General features: G+C 48.5%; 1 protein-coding gene across 2 annotated transcripts in view; it reads left to right on the forward strand.

Moving 5' to 3' along the window:
• The first annotated feature begins 343 nt into the window (after positions 1–343).
• Positions 344–19,315, forward strand: part of GMPR (guanosine monophosphate reductase) — a 43,892-nt gene continuing 24,920 nt past the window's right edge. Inside the window, exons 1-4 of one of the 2 annotated variants that reach the window (XM_059688691.1) lie at positions 344–560; positions 9,233–9,352; positions 11,538–11,621; positions 14,336–14,509. In XM_059688691.1, the coding sequence (XP_059544674.1) occupies positions 474–560; positions 9,233–9,352; positions 11,538–11,621; positions 14,336–14,509 (465 nt within the window). In that variant the 5' untranslated portion in view covers positions 344–473. The remainder of the gene's footprint in view (positions 561–9,232; positions 9,353–11,537; positions 11,622–14,335; positions 14,510–19,315) is intronic. The other variant, XM_059688689.1, reaches the window with a different exon arrangement.

The following is a 19,315-nucleotide window of genomic DNA, read 5'->3' on the forward strand; positions in this document are numbered from 1 at the left end:
CAGACGGGGTGGTGTCCAGCCCCCCTCCTCCCCCGCCGCCAATTCAGGCACCACAACCTGCTAGGCTATAAACCCAGGGCTGGGAGGGAGGGAGGGGACTTGCTAAAAATGTCAGCGGACTTCCCGGCCACTGGTGGGTCCCTAACCCGCCGGCCCCTCCCCTTTTACCTCTTCCCCTTTCCACCCCTTCCTTTTCCCACCCGGGAGCCGGGCGGGGCGGGTCCTTAAGAGCACAGCGCGCGCGACGGGTCGCCCGCGAGCACCGGCTTCCGCACCTCCTGCCTGCCACGCGCCAGGTCCGCAAGCCCCGCGCCCGCCTCCCGCCCCCCCCCGCCCCCCCCGCCCCCCCCGCCCCCTTCGCCCCCCCTCCCACGCTCCTCGCCCGCCGCCCCGCCTTGCGCCCCGGCCGTGCCCGCCCCGCGCGCCGGCGCCGCAGGAAGGAGCTGCCGGCTCCAGGCTAGCGGACCCGCACCATGCCCCGCATCGATGCGGACCTCAAGCTGGACTTCAAGGATGTCCTCCTGCGACCCAAGCGCAGCAGCCTCAAGAGCCGAGCAGAGGTGGGACGCTCCCAGCGCCGCCTTGGGGTGGGCCGGCTTCTGGGTGGCGCGGGGCAGGTGGTGGAAGGAGGAGCAATGTGGCAATACCTCGCCTGCTTTTCTGGGTCTGAGGATGGCTGGGGTGCGACCTGGGCAAGGGGAAAGCCAGCTGGTTCCCTGCCAGGACCAGAGGTGTCTTCAGGGGGCCCAGCTGGGGCCTAGCCTTCTAAAGCTTCGGTTGGGTGGGCCGGGAAGTCCATGTTAGAGCTAGACCGCAGAGGAGCAAGATCAAGTGGCCCAATGAGGAGAGAGAATGGGGAGGCAGGACGGGTGCATTTAGGGGGAAAAGGACACAGTGGAGCCAGATCATAAAAGGAGAGGAGAAACAACGGAAGAGACTGGTGATTTTGACGCTGCTTCTTAGTGTAGAAAACTGCTATTGGCTTAGTGTCAGATCTAGCAGTAGAATTTCTTTAAAATATTTGAAAAACAGGGAAACTGCAGGGTTTACTCTCCGCGTTTCAGTGGCCTTGCTGGGAGGGAGATTGGGACCCGTGCCTAGTGGCACCCTCCTTACTGGACAGCTGCCCAGTCCTAGCGAAGCGGAAAGCCCTGGGGTGCGGGCGTGGGGTTGGGGGGGGCGGGCAAACTGGATCAAAGCTTGAAGAACAGGTGGAGACTGGACTGGAAATAGCCTCGGTGTGGGGGTTGGGATGCCCCTACTGGTGAGGAGGAAGGTCAATCTTTGAAGGTTAAACTAGCTGCACAGAAAGGCAGAGCCCCCCAGAGTGGTGTGTGCTGGTGACCATGGCTTTGCCTGGTCTGCCGAGAGCTAGAGAAGGAGGCGAGGGAGCTGGACTGGGCCTGGAGGCTGCGGCCACAGGAGTAAACAGGAGGAGGCTGAGCCAGCATGCTGTTCCTGACACCCCCAGTCCAAAGACCAGAAATAAATCGGCGGGCTGCCCACCAATGCCCCAGCTCAACTGCAGTGCCTGGCGCTGCCCGCCGAGGGCTTGTTTGGATTAGGGAGGCCTCCGGCTTTAGCCAAGGACCAGAACCAAGTCACCTTCTCAGTCTCAAGCAGGAGGGTTGGTGGGCTGCGGCCAGAGAGGATGGAATAGGCAGGAGAGGAACGGTTAACCCTTGTCATGCTGGCCAGTTGGGGGACTGTGCCTGTTCTTCATGTTCATTCACGTGCTAAAGAGGGGGCAGACTTTAAAGAAGAGTAAACGGTTTGCACAGCCAGCCTGGGCTTCCCCAAGTATAAGCTGTGGTCAGTACCTAAAACCAGACTAAGACGAGATGCAGGGATTCTAGGCAGGCTAATAATTTGGTGTTCTCAATAGTCTCTCAATCAGCAGTTCTCAACCTGTGGGTCGCGACCCCTTTGGCAGTCGAACGACCCTTTCACAGGGGTCGCCTAAGACCATCCTGCATATCAGATATTTACATTACGATTCATAACAGTAGCAACATTACAGTTATGAAGTAGCAACGAAAATAATTTTATGGTTGGGTCACAGCATGAGGAACTGTATTTAAAGGGCCAGAAGGTTGAGAACCACTGCTCTAAATATTTGTTCAGAACTCAGTAGAGAGGAACTTTTAAGGAAAATTATATTTTTGAAACAAGCATATATTGTATGTATTTTCTGAACCAGGAAACATCTTGAGAAAGTAAAACATTTAGAATTTATGTAATAGAATGAATTCCTCTTTCCCAGGGAAGAGTATGACATCATATATCATTTTGTTTGATAATTTGGGCTGATTGAAACTATTAATGACCCAGCCTCTGATGGCACCTTACAAGCTACATGTAAGCATTGCAATGAGAACGCTGTGTCCTAGGGAAAGGTTTTCATATTTCCAGTTTTGTGGGAGTTTGCCAGCTCAGTGCCAGGAAACCTGAGGTAACTGGCATTGCCTTTCCAATTGGTTCCTGTAATAGTTTAGCTCCCTGTTGCCCGAGGCAGCTGCCTGGCTGGCTACCCCTCATAATCAGACTGCCTGCTTCAGTGGTGTTGAGGGATGTAGTTAGGCCCAGGTCAAGCTAGGCTTCTGATCCCCTCTCAGTGTTTTCTGTTTGCTCGTGGATGCCTGACATTTTTTAGAGGCAGATTAAACTATTTTCATTGCACAATCAGATAGAAGCCACATGTCTGCACCCTGGCAGGAGTCATACCGGAATGCAAATTTGAAGCTCAATGGTAAAGGACTGGTAAATGACCGGATTTTGAGCTGAATCAGAAAGCAGATTTGAGTGAAGCCAGGACAGAAAACATACCCCTGAGAGCAGAGTCTTGCCCAGAAGGGAGAGTTTTGACAGTTGACAAGATTGATCACTGCAACAGTGTTGCTAAGAGCCAGGCCTGGTGCTGATCATGGTGAGCAGGAAGTGGAGAGAAGGACAGAGTGTTCTCCCAGCCCAGAAGTTTGAGCACTTGTGCTGGGGCGTTTCCACAAGTGTCATATAAAATTGAATTTGATGTCACCTTCCAGAGGCAAAGGGTACAGGTGGGGATGACCCAGGTGGCCTTTCAGTGGTTGCACCAGCTGGGCAGTCATCTCTCAACTGGCCATCCATTTATTGCCTTTACCCACAAGACATTGTGGGCTGGGGCATTCATAGTTTTCAATCAAGCCCCTGGCACACAGAATAAAGTGCCACAGGGCTGTGTGGGGGCATTTGAGTCATCTTTCCAGAGGAATTGACATGTTTGTTGACTAAGGCAAGACCTGGTCTTTTTGTTGTTCTTGTTAATCCTCATGGAAGGATATTTTTTTCCCTATTTATTTATTTACTAGGGGCCCGGTGCACGAAATTCGTGCACTGGGTGTGTGTGGGGAGGGGAGTGTCCCTCAGCCCAGCCTGCCCCCTCTCACATACTGGGAGCCCTCAGGCGTTGACCCCCATCACCCTCCAATCGCAGGATCGGCCCCTTGCCCAGGCCTGACGCCTCCGCCAGAGGTATCAGGCTTGGACAGGGGACCCCCATCTCCCCCTGATCACTGGCTCTGGCCCCCGCTCAGCCCTGCGGCCTCTGGCCCAGGAATCATGCCTGGGCAGGGGACCCCCATCTCCCTCTGATCGCTTGCTCCACCCCCCGCCCAAGCCTGATGCCTCTGACCCAGGCTTCAGGCCTGGGCAAGGGGACCATCATATCCCCCCAATCCCCGGCTCAGCCCCCCGCCCAGGCCTGATGCCTCGGCCAGAGGAGTTGACCCTCATCACCCTCCGATCACCAATCACCGGATCAGCCCCTTGACCAGGCCTGAGGCCTCCGGCAGAGGTGTCAGGCCTGGGCAGGGGACCCCCAGCTCCCAGCGGTTGCAGGCTCCGCCCCTGCCCAGGCCTAACACCTCTGGCCTAGGCGTCCGGCCCGGGCAGCGGGGACCCGCAGCTGCAGCGGCCCCGCGATCGTGGGCTTCGCTTTAGGCCCAGGCAAGGGACCCCTAGCTCCCGGGACTGCCAGCTTTGACCATGCCCAGCTCCCATCGCTGGCTCCACCCCTACTTCCTGCTATCACTGGCCAGGGCGGCAAAGGCGCCTGATTCTCTGATCATGGCTGGGGGGCAGGGCAAAGGCGGCCCCAGGGCCGCCTTTGCCCTGCCCCCCAGCTCTTAGCTCCCCCCTGGGTTTCCGATCACTGTCAGTGGCAGGGGGCTTCTTCCTGCTTTCCCTTTCGCCTCCCCGCATTGTGCCTACATATGCAAATTAACCGCCATCTTGTTGGCAGTTAACTGCCAATCCTAGTTGGCAGTTAACTGCCAATCCTAGTTGGCAGTTAACTGCCAATCATAGTTGGGAGTTAATTTGCATATAGCCCTGATTAGCCAATGAAAAGGGTATCGTCGTACGCCAATTACCATTTTTCTCTTTTATTAGATAGGATTTATTTAGAAGAAGAGAGAGAGGCAGGGACAGAGGAAAAGTGATGTGAGAGAGACACATCCGTTGGTTGCCTCCTGCATGCACCCCGACTGTGCCTGGGCAGGGATGGATCTTGCAACCCAGGTGTTGACTGGGAATCAAACCAACAGCCCTTAGGTATGCAGGGCTGATGTTCTAATCACTGAGTCACACCAGCCAGAGCAAGACTTTGTCTTTATTGATAGATAGGGAAACTCAAATGCCCTTGATCCCCTGAGCACATAACCTCCTCGGGATCATTCCTGGCTCAGATGTCCCAACTTACTTCTTATGCTATAAGATATTTTCAAAAAAAAAACCACACACAAAACAAAAACTTATTAATGCAACTCGAACTTTGGAAGTCAGGTATTGAAGAGAATTTGCATCAGAAAATTGTCCACTTGTCCCAGGACAGGGAAAACAATGAGTGTGCAGTCTCTAGTGTTGTTTCTCCAGGGGTCCAGTGAGCAGAGGGCTGGTCGAGCCTGAGCAGTTCTCAGCCAGGGGGTGAGAGCAGGGCAGGTGGAGAGACTACCGGGCCAGGGAAAGAAAGTCTGGGTTGCAGTCCAAGCTCTGTCACAAATTATTTTATTGCCTTTGCCTTTGGGTCAGTTCCCCGGGGCTGCTGTGACAAAGCACCAGGCTGGGCGGTTTATGCAATAGATGTTTATTGTCTGACAGTTCTGGAGGCTGGAAGTCCCAGGTCAAGGTGTTGGCAGGGTTGGTTTCTTCTGAGGCTGTGAGGGAGCATCTGTTCCTGTCCCCCCTCTCTGGTGGTTTACAGGCAATCTTCGGTGTTCCTTGGCTTGGAGACGCCTCACCTTGATCTCTGCCTTCATCTTCACAAAGCGTTCTCCCTTTCTGTGTGTCTGTGTCCAGATTTCCCCCTTTTAAAAGAACACCAGTCATATTGGCATGGGCCTTCCTGATGGGCTCATTTTACCTTGATCATCTGCAGAGACCCTATTTCCAAATAAGGTCAGTGGGTAAGACTTCAACATCTTTCGGGGGGACACAAACCATAACAGGTTTTCTCTGTAAAATTAGAGGGTTTGACTAGACTTGTTATTTACAGATGCCTCAGAATCATCTCAGAAGACACTCTGGAAATACATATCTTGTCCCCCAAAACAAAGGTTCTGATTTATTAAGTTTGAGGCATCCCAAGCATGTGTATTTTGGACATTGTCCTAAGATGACTCTCATGTGTGCGTGGATGCTCTGGACTGGCCACGGGAACCCCTTCCATTAGTGGAGCCTGTGGTTGTCTGGTAATGTGCAGCTGCGTGTGCTTCTCCTGAGACTGGATGGTGACACTTCCAGGGATCAGAGCCCATTCAGAGGGCTGGCCTGGGGCCCACCCAGCATTACTTGAAAATGGCTGGGGGCCAAAATGATGTTATTCTTGCCCCTTGCCCAGATGTTAATTTATTCTCCCCCCGCCCCCCCGCCGCCCAACCACCACCCTGTTTTTAATCCTCACTCAAGGATATGTTTTTACTGATTTTAGAGGAAGGGGCGAGGAGAGAGAGCGAGAGAGAAACACTGATGTGAGACAGAAACATCAATTGGTTGCCTTCCCCACATGCCCTGAGTGGGGATCAAACCTGAAACCTGGGTATGTGCCCTGATTGGGAATTGACCCCACAAACTTTGGGTGTGGGGGACAACACTCCAACCAGTTGAGCCCCCTGGCCAGGGCTAATTTATTTCACTTGAGCCAGTAGGACTTCAACGGCCAAAGGCTTTGTCCCTGTGCTTAGACTTGTGATCTACATTGAGACAGATAATGAGCAAGGCAGTTAATAAGAGAATTGCTTTAATTAGTACCATCCACAGGTTGAGGCAAAAGGGCCTCCTGCCCCCTCCTCACTGGACAGGGCTGTGGGCTGTGCTGTTCCTTCTGGGCCCTCTCCCAGTACTCAGGATCCTGGATTTCCCTGCCCTCGTGACTTGTTGCTGATCCCAAGGCCTGCAAGGGTCTCTTTGCCAAGTGTGTTTTCTCAAGGGCCATCCGTGCTGCTGGTAGGCTTGCCTCTAACCTCAGAGAGTGGCCAAGTGGCAGGTGTTTGTGGGAATGGAGGTGTGTGTGGAACGTAATGTGTGGACTGGAGTGTCCATGTCCACACAGGATTTGGGTGGAAGGCAAGGGGATGTGGCTTGCAGGCCCGGCTGGCTCCCCATGACACCAGGTCCTGGTGCTTCCCAGTTCAGTAATGAAACTGTGTTTGTGAAGGTAGAAGAATAGAGCAAGATTCATGAAACAGCTTGCTAGCTTGACTTGCAATGAGGTGTTTAGGACTATCATTAGAGGGCCTCAGTTTGTACTGGGCCTCAGTTTCGGGCCCTCTAATGCAGGCTGACTTGAATGAAGGTATGTTTAAAGGGCTACAGGTGGGAGAGGGGAGGTTTATTACTTTATGTTCCCTATCAAATCAGTTTAGCAGAGTGACAATTTGGAGGTGCTATATTTGGTGCATTGACCAACTGTGGCAGATTAAATTCCAAGTTTTGTTCCTGGGAGACTGGAATTAGATAGCTCTCTCAGTGAACAACTGGTCTGTTTTGTGTGTGTGTGTGTGTGTGTGTGTGTGTGTGTGTTGATAAGGATGGCAAGATCATCTTATTTATCACTTTTAGAATTAAGGATTCTATAGAACCTACTGTATGGAGAAGACTAGACATGAGGGGGAGAGTTCATCGCTAAGGCTGACCATTCCCATGAAGAGCTCTCTTTTTGTGCACCGCCCATCGGTTTTGGAGTGCCTAAAAACCCATTGTGAGCAACACTGAGTGCAGGATAGCACCTCTCCCCATGCATCTTGGGAAGAGTGGAAGAGTAATTTGACACCAAGGAATTCTGATTTTTTTAAGCCCTGGAAGTCGAAATCCGAGGGCCATTAACCAACACAGAAGGTTGCAACAAATACGACCTCTTCAGTTATCTTTCAGAACCTAACTATGACTTGCTTCACTGAAGTAGAACCAAGAATCATAATGAAGAACTGGAGAAGGGATGACCTGCCCCTGTGCCCTGGCAGTGACAGCATCTCATTTCCTCTCACTGTTGCTGTTTAAGGTCCGCGTGGACGTACTTACAGCATCGTTCACCCAGGAAGCCAGGTGGACAGCGAGTCCTGTGTGGAGAAACAAGAGACATGAAAAAGCAAGGCGGCCTGAGATGTCCCATGGTGCTTTGTTGACATTTTGATAGCAAAGTGAAGCTTGTCTCAAATGAACAGAATAAAAGAAGGAACTAGATAAACACCGGCAGGAAATGGTTGTTGCGGGTATACTCAGGAAGGCCTGGATCCAGGGAGGGAGGCCCAGCTTATGATACACCCCTGTGTTTCTCTTGCTGGCTCTCCTCGGGGAAGTGCCTTCTTCCATCAGATCCAGCCAAGGAAACAAACTGCTTAATATTTAAAGCAGGGAATTTGATGCAAGACATCCTGACATTGCTGAGATGCCAAATGAGATATTGAGGCCCCCCAGAGGCTGGCAGCTGAGAGAAACCACTTCCAAAGCGGGGAAGGTGATCTTACTAGGCCCAGACACTGAGATGGCTCTGAAAGCAGGAACGAAGATCCTGCAGGCCTCAGCAGAGGGGTCCTGAGAGAGCTGCCCTGATTACACCCAGGCTCACTCTCCCCCAGTTTCCTACCCAGTGACCCCCACTGGCTGAACCGAGCCAGAAACCAACCTGGGGAATGGAGCCTGCAGGGGGCCTCCCTCTGATGGTACCTGGCAGGAGAAGGGTGAGGAATGGGTCTGCGAGCACACAGGCCTGCAGTCTGCCCAGAAGTGGTTTTACTCTGCTAGCTCTGGATGAGCACCTAGCACACTGCTTTTGCTGAAGCTGCCGTCATGGTCCAGCTCTCCTGATAGTAGTGGACTTAGTCCTCAGTGCCGTGACGCTGGAGTTGCATTGGTGTTGGAGGGCCCTCCCTCCAGCTGTTTGCGAGTCAGAGGAACAAGTGTTTATGTGCACAGATGGTTGCAGTGCACTCTCCCCAGCTCTTTGAAAGAGTCTCCTAATTACAAAGCAGCTGAGAAGGCTGGAAGGTAAAGGGATCAATGGTTTGCAGCTCACCTGCAGGTGAATTTGGAGTGGAAGGGGAGAAAGGCAGGAGAGCCATGCTTGGCAGGGCAGAGTGGAATGGGTCTTCTCTGAGGGGGCACTGATTGTCCGGTGTTGGGAAGTGGGGAAAGATGTGTATGTGGGGTATAGGGCTAGGACAGCCGTGGGCAAACTACGGCCCGCAGGCTGAATAAAACTATTGAAAAAAAAGACCGTACCCTTTTATGTAATGATGTTTACTTTGAATTTATATTAGTTCACACAAACACTCCATCCATGCTTTTGTTCCTGCCCTCCGGTCCAGTTTAAGAACCCACTGTGGCCCTTGAGTCAAAAAGTTTGCCCACCCCTGGGCTAGGATGAACCAGGCTGGGGACACAGGAGGCAGTGCTATGGGAGAGGCTCCTGAAAGAGAGAACTTTGGATCCGGAGGCTGGATGGATGGCAGAAAATGCAGTGTCTGCGCTGGCACTCGAGGATGCTGAGGAGCCGAATTCAGCTTTTGTACCTGGGTAATAGCCACTACTAGGTCTCCTCAGGGACTCTCCTGTCTTTGGAACATCTGGCCCAGCACTAAGCCAATCCAGGGACTAAGGGACATACACTTCCTTTGTGTTCTTTCCATTTGCTTCTGATTCTAGAAAATCCCACAAATCATGCGAAGAGCAAACAGTTCTTTTTCCTTTTTGCCAATAGGTGGATCTGGAGCGGACCTTCACATTTCGAAACTCCAAGCAGACCTACTCAGGGATTCCCATCATTGTGGCCAACATGGACACTGTGGGGACATTTGAGATGGCAGCGGTGATGTCACAGGTAGGGCGGTGGGCTTTTTCCCTTGGCTGTTCACACTGGACCGCTTGTCAGGAGCCCATCCTGGTCTTGTTCAGACACAGGGAAGATAAGAAAAGGGAGACACTTGGATCCTTGGATCCTTGTGGGAGGCACTTCTTTTCTTCCCTGCTTTTCAATTAGAAAAAATGGGTGGAGTCTGGACTTTGCAGTCGGTGAGATGGCTGAGAGCCACATTCATTGCTTCCCTGAAGATGCCCGTGATAGTTTTGGAAATTAGAGCTACAGAAAGAAGGTGGACATTGTGCCATATTGTGAAGTTAGTTGAGTGCCATATTATGGAAGAGGGAGAGTGCCTTCAAATGAAGACGCAACTGCTTCGTATGCAGTCTGTGCTATAGCATTTGTTACATCGTGTAGAAAACACTCATTGAGCACTTTACTTGCCAAACACTGGGTATGATGATATAATGTCACAGCTTCACCAGGTAGGTTCCTTTTACAGATGAGGAAACTGAGGCATAGAGGGAGAGGAGGGATAATTTGGCCCAGGTGTTCAGCCAAGTAGAGACAAATTCAAGATTCAAACCCAGACCGACTCCAGAATCAGGGATTTGCCTGTCAATTTACACTGACAGATCACAGTGCAAGCGCAAGGTCCCCCTTTACCAGTTACCAGTCTAATGTCCTGTAAATGGAGTAGCTGGTATCCTGGCCTTGGGAAAAGTAAAAGAAAAGCTTTCTGTGGCCAGGACCTGTGTCTCACACAGCTGTGTCTCAGGTGCAAGGCACTCTGTTCATCCGAGATGCAGACATCCACTTGTAATGTGCACAGGGTGTGCGCATCTATTTCCCCTGATAATCTTGCCAAGTGAAAAAAATCAATCCAATTAGTTGAAAGAGCTTCTGGCTGTGGGCAGCAAGTCTAACCTCAGGGGGTGCTGGGAGTCCTTATTAGCCAGTGATTAGCAGGGAGAGCTTCAAACAAATTATGAGCTCAAAACATGGCGTAGGAGGTGGTCTGTCTGACTCCACGATCTGTCAGTTGTATTATCTGTCAGCCCTCAGTCCCCACTGAGCTTTGGGCCAGAGGCTAATAAATTAATTGCTAAAGGAATTTGTATTTTTTTTTCCTCCCCATCTGTTCCTTGCTCTGCTCTGTGATCTGCCATTGCTAGTAATGAATTATGTATTCGCGTAAAAGTGGGTGGAATCAGGGAGCAATAAATAGCCCTGGTTAATTCACATACCAGTTTATTACTCTGTGAAAAACATACACCTTCTTATGCTCTTCCCATTTTCACGGGAAAGACTCCCCATTAATGAGACAGAATACACTGAAATAGCTCCCCATGCGTGGGTACTATGCAGTTTCTATTTCTGGGATCCATTGAGTTAGTGCAAGTGGATGAAGTCATGGAATTTTAGAATGGGAAACTGTGGATGGAGAAAAGCACCAGAGAAGTGATGAGAGAGGCCCTGGTGTAGGGGAAGGACCCTGAGCTCTGCAGTCAGATTTGAGTTTGATTCTGCCTTTGCCCCTTACTGGCCAAACAATTGTGAAATTTCTTACATTTAAACTTCTTAAGGTCTTTTCTGCCCACAAAGCTAATATTAGTGTACAAAATTGTGAGAAGTAAATGAAATAATGTATGCAAACTGCTTGCACAAGGTGGGTACTCAATAAATGCCAGGTTGATAGTCATAGACTTCCTATTATAATTTATATAATTTCCTTCCTTAGGGATGCCCACTGCCTGATGGGTTTAGCTTTTAGCAAGAAATGCTTAGGTTGTGACCACAAGGAAAAGCTTTCAGGTATAAGCTGAGGTTCTCTCAGGTTGGCTAAGCAGAATTGGCCTTAAGGAGGCCCTTCTTATGGGCAGGGGACCTGCTCTTGGCCTAATGCAGGTGGTCAGTGGGACAGGGCTCAGAACTCTCCCTCTTCCCTCCCCTGCCTCCTGGCAGAGCCTCTTAAATACTGATTGTGGTATTTTCTGATGAGATTAGAATGGAAAAATCCTTTTGTGATTTCACTGGCTTCACCTTTGTCTGTTTTTGGCTCCTAGGAGCATATTCAAAGCTCATTAAACGTGACTGGCAGGAACCTCCGATGCTTTTGTCTGGTTGGCTCACCCCCGCCTCTCCGCCTTACGGAGGAAGGAGGCTCACTTGACTTTTCATCCTAACGGTGCTTTTTGTTTCCTAGCACTCCATGTTTACAGCAATTCACAAGCATTACACCCTGGACGACTGGAAGCTCTTTGCCACTGATCACCCAGAATGCCTGCAGGTATTTGTTGCAAAGGGTAGAAAATCTTTGGGGTTGTCCAAAGGATTTGAATCAGCGGCGGATAGACACACACACACACACACACACACACACACACACACACCACACCCCTGAGAGAGACCTGGGTAACTGCAGTAGTGGTGCTCCAGCCCTTTGTTGTTGCCAGGGATTTGCCAAGGAAATCTGTTCTGTATCCTGTTTTGAAAGTATTAGGCTTTACTTGCAAGGAGTATCTGTGTTTTTCCCTTGAAAGGTGAAGTGCTATGATGTGAGGGCTTGGGGAAGACCTCTGCTTCCTGCCAAGGGTAGATCCAATCCAAACATTCCTTCTGGATGTAGGAAAACCTTCTAATTGTAGCAGGTTGTTTTGGTGTTGAATAAACAGTATGCCTGCTAGGAGGGCTATAATTAAAAGACAGAAAGTAACTAGTGTTGGCATGGATGTGAAGAGATTGGAACCCTCCTGTATTGCTGGTGGGAATGTAAAATGGTGCCATTGCTTTGGAAAAAAGTTTGGCAGTTCCTCAAAAAGGTTAAATTATAAGAGTTACCATATGACTCAGCAATTCCAGTCTTAGTTATAGGCCTGAGAGAAATAAAAAAAAATTGTCCGCACCAAAACATATACAGAGATGTGCATAACAGCATTATTCATAATAGCCAAAAGGTAGAAGCAAGCCAGATATCCATCAACTAACTGATGAATGAAAACTGATATATCCACACAATGGAATGTTATTTAACTATAAAAAGTACTGACACACCTACAGCTGGATGAGCCTTGAAAACGCTTTGCTAAGTGAAAAGGCCAGATACAAAAGGCCACATATGTGATTGTTCACATGAACCATCAAGAATAGGCAAACCTCTAGAGACAGAAAGTAGATTAATGGTTGCTTGAGGGATGGGAGGGTTGGAGGGCGAGGCCTAAAAGGAGTGAGTTTCCTTTTGGGGTGGTGAGAATGTTGTACCATTGATTATGATGGTGGTTGCACTGCTCTGAATGTACTAAAAACCATTGAACTGTGGGCTTTAAATGGGTGAATTGGACGGTATGTGATTTTTATCTCAATAAAGCTGTTATTATTTTTTAAGGGCAATTTGAAAATAACAAAAAGCCCCACTCTGATGTGCCTGAGTTCCCTCCTGGCACATGGTTGGTTCGGAGCCAGGGCCAGCAGAGCACCGCCTTGGAGACACTCTCCTCTGATCAGATTACCATGACTGCAAAAATGACTTCACAGTGGGGGGTGTTTGAGGTTGCGCTGGCTTTGTTTTTTTTTTGCTATGTTTTCATTTTGTGTGGATTTTGATTAGTGAGAAGGTGGTTTTGGAGATAAAATTATTCTGGCTCAATAGCAAATCCTTCCTTTTTGACATATTGTGTTCAGAAGAACTATACTTGTTTCACCTTCTCTCTCCCTCTTCTCTGTTGGAAGTCGGGAAGGCAATGACTTTGGGGCCACGTGTGGTTGATTGGAACCTTGGCTTTCATGAAGAAGTGAGGTCATTTTACCTATTACCCAGCCCCCACCAAACTAAAGGCTGATTTTTCTGAAAAGGGAAAAGGTTAAAAACAGCAGCACTGGGAGAGACTGAAATGGAGGGGAAAATAAAAAAGCTCTCGTGGGAGGGAAAAGATGTGTTGGTTGTGCCGCCTGGTCACACTGCCAACAGGAGTGAAAGAAGAGTAAACCCAGGAAATGAGTCAGCATGAATCCTGTTACAGTTCTCTTACAACCACTGGGCTGTAGCTACATCGTTGTGATTTTTTGGAGGGAATAACAAGGATATTAATATATGTCCCTCCTCTGTGGTTTATGGACTAGAGATAACAAATTAAAATATTCTTATAAAGGTGAGATGCCAACTCTGGGCACAGTCCCATGGCTTAGTTTCACTGAGGCATAAATTACTAAACACAGAGGTCTTTTCCCAAAGAGCATCTTTCCGAAGAGCTGGAGGGTGGGTTGGAGGGTGCTGGTGCTGTGGAGGTTGGGGAGGGGGTCACGGAGGGGGTGTGGTGGCTTCAGATGTAAACACATCCAAGTGCAGTTGGGGAATGATGCTTTCAGGCTCCTTTGTTCTTGGCCCTTTTAATAGGAACACTGAGATTTGCAGCTCTCTGGGTTACGATCTGCATGTTGTGTTAGTATTGTATTGGGAGTAAAAATGAAAATAGAAAAGGGTTTTAGACACCTTTCCCTCCCTCCTCCTGAGCCCCAGAGCGAGATGCTGGGGGTAATGGCCACAGTGTGGGCGTCAGGAGGCCCGAGTTGATTGGCCTCCCCATCATTCTTCCTGCCTCTCCTCTCCGCCAGAAGGAGGAGAATTTGCACCAATGGTTCCACGATTCAGAGTCCCACATAGAGAGCCAAGGACACGTGAACAAACGCCACGGACAAGGTTTCCTGGCTACGTAAAACACTGTTGGCTAGAACCATTCGTGGCTGAGGGCCAGGGCCAAGGATACATGCAGTTTAATGGTGGGAAAGAGCAGGGGCAGAGTTTAGATGATGTGAGGAAGGGATTCCTTCACCTCTGCTGCTGCCTGGTTCTCCAGCAGGGCCACTCTGTGCAGGTTCGATCAGGGTAACTGACCTCCGAGGGTCACTGTACTGTCCCAGAACAGGTGAGTGGTTGGAGGCAGGGTCTGGCTTCTGAAGACTTCTCACTGTCCGTGTCTCGCCCCTCTTGGTTTCTGTTCGGTACAGCACGTAGCCGTGAGCTCCGGCAGTGGGAAGCATGACCTGGAAAAGATGAGCAGCATCCTGGAAGCTGTGCCACAGGTTAAGTTTATTTGCCTGGATGTGGCCAATGGCTATTCGGAGCACTTTGTGGAATTCGTGAAACTCGTCCGTGCCAGATTTCCAGAGCACACCATTATGGTAGGTACGGTGGAACCTTCCGGAGCTGGGGAAGCAGGGAGGGGTGCCCGGTGCATCAGGGGAGCTAGATGCTCTGCAGAGCTTTCGGTGCCTTCTCATTGGAAGACTGATTGAAAACCACCGGGCGCAATGGAAGCTGTGGAAGATCTGAAACCCGGCTCTCCTCTGTGAAAAGTGCAGTCCAGGCCAGCAGCGCAGGGTGTGGCTCCTTACCTCTGCTTAATCTCGTCACATGTTTCTTACCCTGTGACACCTTTAAACAAAAGTCTGTGTCACCTTAACAAAGAACAATTTGTTTTTTTTTCAAATTATAAGAACACGTTTATTTAGAAAGTGACAGAGGTAGTAGAAGTGAGCCAGCTGGGCTGCATAGGCTCAGTAAACAAGTTACAGAGGCAGAAGAAGGGCGCCTAGGAGCTGAGAGAGAGAAAGGCAGAGGTCACCACGTGCCTGGGGAGAGATGGGAGGGAAGGGAGGGAGAGCCAAAGACCACATTCTTACGAATGAAAGACCCACTGTAACGGCTTCAGGGTAACCTGCCTCTGCCAGCCGCGCCCGCCCCTCCTGACAGTAGCAGGCTCTCCTGTGACAGCGGGGTCCACAGTAGGAACCTTTCACAGTTGGCTGTTACTTGTAAATCATTTGGTGAGTTGTTTTATCTAGGATCTTTATTCTTGACCTTTCCTACCTTTTTTGTAATTTCCTAACCATCAGTACCTTCATTACTTAGAATATGTATTTGTTATTGCTGGGAAGTGTGGATTTTCAGGAAAAGGAACTAGAAACTCTAAAGTTAAATTTGGGCTTTTGGGAAATCTATATTGTAGTTACGTGTGTCTTTACTGGTCTTCATTAACATGGCAATTATAGCTTGGCCACTAGATGAGCTACCTAAATCTCCTTTTTAAATCCTGTGTTCCTCACGTTTGATCATTGTATTGAAGTTGGGAGACAGGAGTTATTTCTATTGGTGGAGTTAACTCTTCTGTTAAGAATTTCCAAGGATTTTTAAGATAAGTATTTTTATGTTTTCCAATCACATGAGAAGAAAGGATCAAGAATTGTCCCAAAGTCAGCCAGCTGTATGGAGTCACAAGCTGGGTGGGAAACAACAAGATTCATTTTACCTTCCGTAAAAGTGCTACCAATGTCGTTGCTTTTTTTTTGATACGAGTAATAGCATTTATTGAGTGCCTACTGTGTTCCAGAAGGTTTACATCTTTCCCCCCACTTCTTCACGTCTTTGTAAAGAGTAAAAACTGTTGTCCCAAACTTACCACAGATGAGGAATTCTCACCCACGGATATGTTTATTGAATTTTAGAGAGAGGAAGGGGGAAGAGAGAGAGAAATATCATGAACCCAAAACCTAGGTATATACCCTGACCAGGAATCGAACCCACAGCCTTTTGGTATAGGAGATGATGCTCCAACCAACTGAGCCACCTGGCCAGTGCCAGATGAGGAATATTAAGCTCTTATTTCATTTTTTTAAAATATATTTTTTATTGATTTCAGAGAGGAAGGAAGAGGGAGGGAGAGAAACATCAATGATGAGAGAGAATCATTGACTGGCTGCTTCCTGCACGCCCCCTACTGGGTATCGAGCCCACAACCCAAGCGTGTGCCCTTGACTGGAATAGAACCTGGGACCCTTCAATCCGCAGGCCGGCGCTCTATCCACTGAGCCAAACCAGCCAGGGCTTATTTCATTCTTATACTTTGGGATTTTCACAAGGTCACAGCAACATTAAGCAGCAAAGCTGGGATTTGAAGCCAGGTTGTTCTGAATGCGACACCCATGGTCTACCCTTGAGGCTGCTTAATGTGCCCATCCTCGTTAACTTTAGTGATGAGGCTCCTTTCTTCCATTAGGGGCCCAGTGGTCGGCAAACTGTGGCTTGGCAAACCGCGGCTTGCGAGCCACATGCGGCTCTTTGGCCCCTTGAGTATGGCTCTTCCACAAAATACCGACTTCTGCGCATGGGCCACGAAGTTTCAATCGCACTGTACGTGTGCGCCCGCACGAGGTATTTTGTGGAAGAGCCACATTCAAGGGGCCAAAGAGCCGCATGTGGCTCACGGGCCGCGGTTTGCTGACCACAGCACTAGGCCATGTGCATGTGACCAATTTCCTGCCCCCCGTTCTAACGAGGTTGACCTTGTATGTTTGCACTGGAGGGTGACTCTGTATCATGACCCAAGGATAGGAGGTCAGGGGCCTCAACTGGCTCTTTTACCCCCAACCATCTGGGGTAACTGTTTCTTAGGAAGAGAAAATGGAAAGCTGGACTCCAGGGAGGGCAGACGCCCTGCCCCAGCTAGACCTGGGAGCCCTCATCAGCATTTCATATTAAACAAAAATTCTGTGAAACAACAGCGGGGTGGTAGAAAGAGCATGGCACATATTTGTTGACTAGGAGAGGAGTCTTTTGTTTTTTTCTTCTGGAGAATGAGGAATAAGGCAGGCCCAGGTGGCTGCTGCCATTCTTATCTGAGGTGGTGGATCTGATCTTTCCAGAGATTTCCATTTCACCTCTAGTGTTTTTGTTGCTTTTTCATCCTCACCTGAGGAGGGGTGTGTATGTATATATATTTGTTTATTTAAAGAGAGGAAGAGAGAGAGAGAGAGAGAGAGAGAGAGAGAGAGAGAGAGAACTGATGTAAGCGAGAAACATTGATTGGTTGCCTCCTGAATTGCCCCAACTAGGGATCAAACCTAGGTATGTGTCCTGACCAGAAATCGAACCCACACCTTTTGGGTATATGGGACAACCAGGCCAGGGCCCTGTGGAGTTTTAATGGCCCTGCAGATACAAAGGACTAAGAAACTTGGGAAGTTATGCTTTATGTCTGCTGGGTTTGGGTATAAGTGTTAGCTATGAATGTTTAGGAATCAGAAATTTCATCGATTTAATGAGTCAACCTAGTGGCTTCAGTTCTTTTTTTTAGTATTTCTTGTATTAAATAGTGAGCTATGACCTACATACGGAAAGGTGCATAACATAGGGAGGTATCATAGTCATAAAGTAGCAGTTCCTCAGTTGTTTCCCTTAGTGTAATACCCTCTAGGTTCATCCATAACGCTAAAATTCATATGGACCTACAAAAGACCACAAATGATCATACCTTGAGACAGAAGAACAAAAGTGGAGGTGTCATACTCTCCAGGTCTCTGGGCTTCAGAAAACTAAGTACACCTTTTTAATATGAATCAAGCAGGCTAATGATCAGTAGCAGCTATCTGCAAACTGGCAGGTGAGGTGATAGTGGTATAATTAAAATGTATAATTAAAATTCATTGTTGAATGGTGTGTGTTTATTCAATGTTATAAATAGCCACCCCAAAAATCCAAGAGGGAAAAAATATACTTCAAGTGCAAAAGGTCTATAGCATTGAAGGAAAAAAAAAATCACCTTTTTTCCTCCTTTCCCTTTTATAAACTTTATAATTTAAAAAGTAATGAGGTTTGAAAGAAAGGGAATATGCCTATCGGTACATGTATATAAAAAAATAACAATTGGTGTACTCAGAGGGCCAGCTGATGTCCTACAAATTCATTACCAGAAAATTCCTTGAATGTACATATCTGTGCATGTTACTCCTCATAGCAATGATCTACAATTCAATGTCTGCACTTTTAGTACAGTCAATACATTTGCTGATGCAAAATAGTCACTTCTGTCAGCAATGCCAAATACAGTGTTATTTAAAAAGTACCGCCCTGGCAGGAATGGGTCAGTGGGTAGAGCATCGGCCTGTAGACTGAAGAGTCCTGAGTTCGATTCAGCCAAGGGCACATGCCTGGGTTGCGGGCTCTCTAGTGGGGGCCGTGCAGGAGGCAGCTGATCAATGATTCTCTTTCTTGATTGATATTTCTATCTCTCTCTCCCTCACCCTTCCTCTCTGAAATCAATAAAAAGATTAAAAAAATAAAAGTACCTATCAAAAATGTGTGGACAGTACAAGCATGAACTAAGATGCTCGAGAACAGAAACCAACACCAGTTCTCTCACTGACCCCACTGATGTGTTTCAGGGCCTGTTTGTAAAAAGCACTATGACTAGAGTTTAGGATCAGTGTGCATAAACGTTAAGGACCAGTAGCCAATAACAAAGGTCTAATAATTCCTTACCTATAGGTATTCTAGCCACTTTTCCAAATGCAACTGATTTTCCTTAAGAAAAATAAGTCAATTAATTCATGTATTTCATACTGCATTCTTTTAAATGAAAATAAACAACTTATTTAACTGCTTATTTTAGCACCGAGATGAGTGTCATGCAGTTTTGTAAAAATGTAATTATTTAAATTGTGAATAGGTTGGAATCAGTCTTAATGCAAAAGTTCTCCAGTTAATTTATTTTGGGTGAAGGTGGGTGTGAGTGTGTGTGTGTGTGTGTGTGTGTGTGTGTGTGTGTGTTGGGGGGGTCAGGGGGCTTTGTGCTAGCAGGCCTGACTCTTCTTCCCTCACTAGGTTATAAGGCAGAAATCTCCATTCAGGGTCTGCCTTCAGTCATTTCACTCCTGTCTTGTAGAATTCAGAAGGCTGAATATTTTTGACCCCACTTTACTTCTTATTAAAAAAAAAAATTCAAAAAAGAGAGAAAAGAAACCCATTGGAGCCCCCACCCAGAGCTTTCCATTTGCATGCTCCGGACAGTTGGCCATGAGTTGTAGCTCCCAGCTGGCCCCACTGAGAGCTGAGCAAGCTGCCTGTGTCCCACCCATCAGGCAAGCACCAGGGACAGAGGGCAGTGCAGGGAGGGGCCAGGCTGGGAGGACAAGGAAAAGGGGGTTGTTGCC

This window comes from Myotis daubentonii, chromosome 3 (genome assembly GCF_963259705.1).
Source record: "Myotis daubentonii chromosome 3, mMyoDau2.1, whole genome shotgun sequence".
NCBI classification, from domain to species: Eukaryota; Metazoa; Chordata; class Mammalia; order Chiroptera; family Vespertilionidae; genus Myotis; species Myotis daubentonii.